Here is a 6,000-nt window from a genome sequence, read left to right as displayed (position 1 = left end):
TTTCGGTGGGTTCCGGCGATCTCCGCCGTTTGGTGAGCCCTGAGTATTGCCAACCCAAAAATCACAAGGAACACTTACACAAAGTTATGAGAATGGTCTACAAATCATAAGATATTGTAAAAATAAAACATGTTGGATTTTTATTGGCCTTTTGTTTGAGTATTTAGGGTTCATGTTTTAAAGCTTTCCTCCTTAGCTGTAAGGCCCAGAAGTAGAGAGAACTTTTTTTAAATGAAAGCTGAGATTCCTACATAATGAACTGACTCCAGGCCTTTAGAAAAACACCAAATGTTTTGAGACTCATGGTAAAACAATGGAGGAATTCTTGTGAGCCCATGCTTTGCCCACAGTATAAATTTAAAAAAAAACCCAATATCTTCTCCACTAAACATCCTAATGAGATACTGCAAATGGTGAACTGAATTTTACAGCTTCTGATATGAACAGATATCAACCTAGTTTTTCATATTTGAGATGGGTTACCAGGAATCATACATGACAATATGAAATCTTTCCACTCTCAAGTCAGCATATTCACAAAGCACCTATAATTTTGATCCATTTTATATTATTTTTCTCCCGGGGCAACTGACCCCTCCAGCCCCCTCACTACGCCACTGTCCCCCCTCCTGCAGATCTATCATCTTATGCATGTGAAAGATCTGTGAGAGTCGTCCCATGAATCTGCAGTTAATGTCTGTGGCGCCTGCTTCTGGGTGGTGTCTCAATGTTGCCACATTCACCTCCAATGAGGGGGCTTCCCAAAGCAGGCCCTTGCTGCTGACCCCCAAGGCATCCACAGGTCCAGTCTCCTTTCAATGGGCCCACTTCCCAGGGCTCATTGATCTTGGATCTGGCCTCCATCCCCTCTCTAACCCCCATCAGAACTACTGTGCCCTCCTGGCTTAGGAAAAGAATAAACAGGAGGATGGAAATTAACCCACCCAGTCTCACATTCCCTAGGCAGGGAATGAGCCTACATTAGGCCTCAGCTGGAGTATCATGTCCAGTTCTGGGCGCCACATTTCAGGAAATGTGGAGAAACTGGAGAAAGTCCAGAGAAGATCAACACAAATGATGAAAGGTCTAGAGAACATGAGATATGAGGCAAGGCTGAAGAACTTGGCCTTGTTTACTTTGGGAAAGAGAAGACTGAAAAGGGACATGAGAGCAGCTTTCAAGTATCTAAATGAGTATCATAAGGAGGAGGAAGAAAAATTGTTCTGCTTGGCCTCTGAAGTTAGATGAGAAGCAATGGGCTTAAATTGCAGCAAGGGAGGTTTAGGTTGGACATTAGGAAAAACTTCCTGCCCGTCAGGGTGGTTAAACACTGGAATAAACTGCCTAGTGAGATTGCAGAATCTCCATCACTGGAGATATTTAAGACCAGGTTAGACAGACACCTGTCAGGGATGAGCTAGGGCAGGGGTCTCCAAACTACGGCCCGCGGGCCAGATGCGGCCCGCGAGGCCCTCTCATCTGGCCCGTGGAGACCTTTTTGTCTGGCCCCGCCTTCCGCGTGCCGGTGTGACGAGGCGACCCCCGCCCGTCCCTGGGGCGCCGCCGAACGGGCCCTTCTTGCCGCGGGGAGGGGGGCCCTGTCAGGGGTGTGCGGCGTGTACTCACGCTGCGCCGGGGCAGGAGAAGCGGGCCGCTCCGCTGACAAGCGGCCGCGCGGCGGCAAACGGCGCAGGGGGCGGGGGATAGCACGGGCGGCGTTCCTCTGCCCAGACTGACAGGGCAGCCGGCCAATCAGGGGGCAGGATGGGCGGTGGTGGTAACGCCTGCCCGGCGACGTGCGGGGGAACGTGAACCCCGGCGGGAACTTTAAAAAGGTGACCCCTTCCGCCCGGGGGGGGGGAAGGAGTGAGCGGTGGCAAGCAGGAGGGGAGGACAGCGTGCAGAGGAAGGGGAGAGCGGGGGAAAAGCCCCCCCCCCCCTTCTCAGGAGTCCAGACCCGATGGCCACCCAGACGGCAGGACCAGCCCCGGCGGGAGGGGTGGGCGTCTGGATATACGACCGTCAGCCTGACGGACGAATCAAAGGTGACCGCCCCACGGTGGGGGAAGGTAGAGGGTCACACGAGGAGGGAAAGGAAGCAGCCCAGGGCAGAACTCGTTAGAGTTGGCGGGCTGACGAGTTACGGCAGGAGCCCCGTCAGCCGGACCGGAGCCAGCTGGTTCCGTGTCCTTAGGGCCCTGGGCTGGGGCCCGTGAGTGAGGGTGGGCCCGGGCCCCCCTTTCCCTCCCCTTCAGCACTGGAGGGAGTGCATGGTCAGAGTACCGGCCGCGCTGCGACAGAAGGCGCAATAGGCAACTGAAATTCCCCGTCGTGAAAGCGGCCCCCGAACTGCTGTTTGATAGTTAATGCGGCCCTCAGGCTGAAAAGTTTGGAGACCCCTGAGCTAGGGCAACTCAACTTTGGAAGCCCCAAGGGCCACACTGATACTTACAGAACATGCTGAGGGCCTCAACTTAAGTGCGGTTGCATATGCAAGCAAATATATACAAATAGCTTCTCTCACACTGACAGGCACGAATACAAAGAGTAAGGCAAGACTACACAACACACAGGCCCCATTTAAGTCAGTTCTGCTGATATTAATAAAATGCAATATTTACCTGATTTCTACCCATGTGACAGCACTTTTCATGAGCAATGACAGTCCAAGAATTTAACTACTAAAACACATATCAAGAGAAGATCATTACACTGACTACTTTTTTGTTTTGGCTCCCACTCGCTGGCCACATGTTGATCCCCATATAAACCCAAACTGCACCGCGGGGCACAAACAAACTGGCCGGGGGACAGTTAATAACCAAGTTATTAATAAATATTTCATAAAACTACCTTTCCTCTCTGCTGCCAGGTCTCCTCTCCTTGCTCCGTCATCTCCCCTGGTGCCTGCTGCCCCCCAACTCCTCACCCTCCTCTGCTATCCTGACTCCTGCCCTTCTCACTGCCCTCAGCCCTCCTGCAACCTGCCCCCCTCCATCAGCCGTTCTCTCCCGCTTGTGCCCACTCCTCCTTGTGCCCACTCTGATCAAGTGAGCTACCCCTCCTCATCCCCTCTCCTAACACCTCCCTCTACACACCTGCCCTGCCTCTCTCCTCTGGTGCTGGTCCCTCCCCTGCAGGTGTCTGCCCTTCTGTTTCACCCCAAAATCCCCTGGAACCTGCACCGTCCCGTAGACCTGCACCCTCCTCGTGCCTCCCCCTTCCCTTACTGCCCCTGCCCCAGCCCCTTTTGCCCTCTTTTTCCTGATGCCCACCCCCTCACCACCCTCTGCCCCATTCCCCTCCTGCCCCTCTGGGCCCTCACACATGCCTTGCTCCATCCCCACCTTCCTCATGCCCACCCCTTCTTTCAAGCCTTCTCCCAGCACCTCTCCCTCTAGGCCCCAATGCCCTTCCCCTCTCCTCTCCCAGCATCATCCTGTCCCCCTCCCACTGACACGTCCCCTCCTGCCCTTTCCCTCATTGTCTGCACTTGCTCCTCCCCCCGGCATTTGTCTCTCCTGCACCCATCTCTTGGTGCCTTCCCCTCCCCCTGCCCGAGCCCCTTCTCCTTCCACCTCTTCCCCTCCGCTCCTCTGCCTCCGCCCAAGCCCCTTCCCCCCACCTCTGCCCCCGCTCAAGCGCAAGCCCCTCCACCGCCCCTTCCCTTCTCCCCACCCCGCTGCCGCACAACAAGCCCGTTCCCTACCTTCTGACGACTGCCTTCCACTTCCATGATGCGGAGGCCGAACCCGGAGCCAGCGTCAGCGAGGCGCCGCAACGTGCGTCCCAGGATTTTTAAAATCCCGGGCCGTGACGTCATGTCACGCCCGGGCGTCCTGCACACATGCAACGCCGTGCTGAGCCATGCACAGTCGGTAGGGCCCAGGGCCCGCTCCAGGCAGAGCCGGGGGAGAGACCCAGCTCCATTGGTGGAGCAGGCCAAGGTCCCGGCTCTGTAACTCGCTGGCCGGCACTTCCGGGTTCAGGGGCGCGGGGCCCCCTTAGGCGCGGGGCCCGATTTGACCAAATTGGTCAAATCGGCCTAAGGCCAGCCCTTCCTACAGCTGATACATGTATCCCTCTATTTAGTGTTAAAAGAGCATTAAATGAAACAATTTCAATACAGGAATACTTGAAAGACCTTCAATTCACATTGTTTCAGAACAAGGGTGTGTGGGGGAGGGACTAATCCACAAAACACAAGTGAGAAGGAGAAAGACACTCCCCACACTCCTCTTTCACACCGTAGCCGGGGGGGAGGGGTGGGCAGGCTAGTAGATTCTGTGTGCTCCAGCCCCACGGGAGGATGGCTGAGGGCAGGGGGGAACTGGAGCTCCAGCGTGGGCTCCCCAAACCTGTGGGGGAGCCCTGAGCCTCAGGGGCTGAATCCAGGAAAACTATAGGTTCCTCATCCCTGTTTTAAAAGAACATTAAGGCATTTCACCCATCTTCTAAAGTCTTTTTTTTTTTTAACTCATGATTTACACAAACTCTTTGAAATTCAACCACTTTTCTGTATCACAGCACAGGGTCCATAATTGGTCCTGTGTGACTGGCACCAAGTTAAGAAAACAAATCAACCAACCAACCATGTAGCAACCATTTTGAAAAACAGTCACTTAAGAAGAACTGCAGAGTCTTCTGGCAAATAGTGAGCGCAGGTGCAATTTTTGGATTTATCATCTTTGAAAGCATCCCCTTATGTCAACTGAACCATTAATTATTTCTTGAGGCCTGCAGGAATGCAGGCCCACTGCTCTTCCTGTAACCCTCATGAAATGTCTGTTTAACAACCCACCCAGATTCAGATGAAATAGCCTTTGCATTCTACAGCTGTAAAGTCACAAAAGGCTGGGGGATTATTGCCAATGAAAAGAGCTCAGTGCTATTCCCATGACAATATGTTCCATTATTACAAGTCACTTCTAGGTATTAACTGGGGATTGCTATCATTACATTGTCAGAGGAGTTTCACTAAGTGGCCCATGGCATTGTGCTCTGGAGTTGTTTATCCTCTGTTTAATTGACAATTCAAACACCCACACCATTTCTTATTTTGAATACTCAACCCACCCACAAAGAGGAAATATTTTTATGATTATTTTATTGAGATGATGTCAGTCTGGAAACAGACGGGCAGATGACAGGGAGAAGGGAAAAAATGTCAAATTAATAAGGGTGACACGTCTCAGTCATTTTCAAGATGCAATCTGCTACATGTAAGATTTTGTCATTTTGCTTATTCAAAGAAGAAAAATTCTTCCAATATGTCCCTAGGCCATAAGTGTTATTCAACACTGTGGCACTAAAAGGAATTCATCAAATGGACCATGTTCATGTTTTAGCAGCAATGCAGTGAATATGTATGGAGCTCCTAAACAATGCACAAATCCTCCATTCCTGAAAGTGGGGGGCCTATTGCTGTGGATCAGAGAAGGATGCTCTTCTCTAGGCTCTCCAGCTGCTCCTCGAGAAATTTAATCTGCTCCTCAAGGTCTTTCTGTTCAATCAATAAAGAAGTCTTCATTTGAACAAAGTGTTTGTAGTCCTGAAGTTGCTTTTCAGTCAGGTATTTGGAAAGGATTCCAGAAACCACTCTTTCCCTGCGATCCAGATTTTCTTTCAGATCTTTTGCATCTTCCCGCTGTCTAGATAGGAGGTTATGCCGTTCGTTTAATGATTGCTAGGAAGGAGAAAGAAAAAGCAGCATACACCATGAAAGCCAGGAATTCCTGACAGACAGTATGTCTTCTTTTGGAAGCCCTAGTGTATTAAACTTAATTATTTCCCCCTGTGGCTTGGCTTGTAGGTCTACACTACACAGCTTTTAGCAACACAGTTGCATTGACACAGCCATGTTGTTAAAAGTCAGGCAGCATAAACACTGTTTGTCCATTGGAACTTTTGCCAACCAAAAAAAAAAAAAAAAAAAAAAAAAAAGTCCACCCTCTAGAGTGGTAGTCCTGTGGCACCTTAGACACTAATAAAAATATAATT

General features: G+C 51.1%; 1 protein-coding gene across 6 annotated transcripts in view; it reads right to left on the bottom strand.

Annotated features, from left to right (window-relative positions):
- Positions 1–232: 232 nt before the first annotated feature.
- SHROOM1 (shroom family member 1) overlaps positions 233–6,000 on the bottom strand; it is an 82,284-nt gene continuing 76,516 nt past the window's right edge. For all 6 annotated transcript variants that reach the window (XM_075900336.1, XM_075900335.1, XM_075900337.1 and 3 more), the window contains one exon: positions 233–5,686. In XM_075900336.1, the coding sequence (XP_075756451.1) occupies positions 5,432–5,686 (255 nt within the window). In that variant the 3' untranslated portion in view covers positions 233–5,431. The remainder of the gene's footprint in view (positions 5,687–6,000) is intronic.

Source organism: Pelodiscus sinensis, chromosome 17, assembly GCF_049634645.1.
Source record: "Pelodiscus sinensis isolate JC-2024 chromosome 17, ASM4963464v1, whole genome shotgun sequence".
Lineage (NCBI taxonomy): Eukaryota > Metazoa > Chordata > Testudines > Trionychidae > Pelodiscus > Pelodiscus sinensis.
The sequence above is the reverse complement of the archived record's forward strand: the minus strand, read 5'-3'. Positions and strand labels throughout refer to the sequence as shown.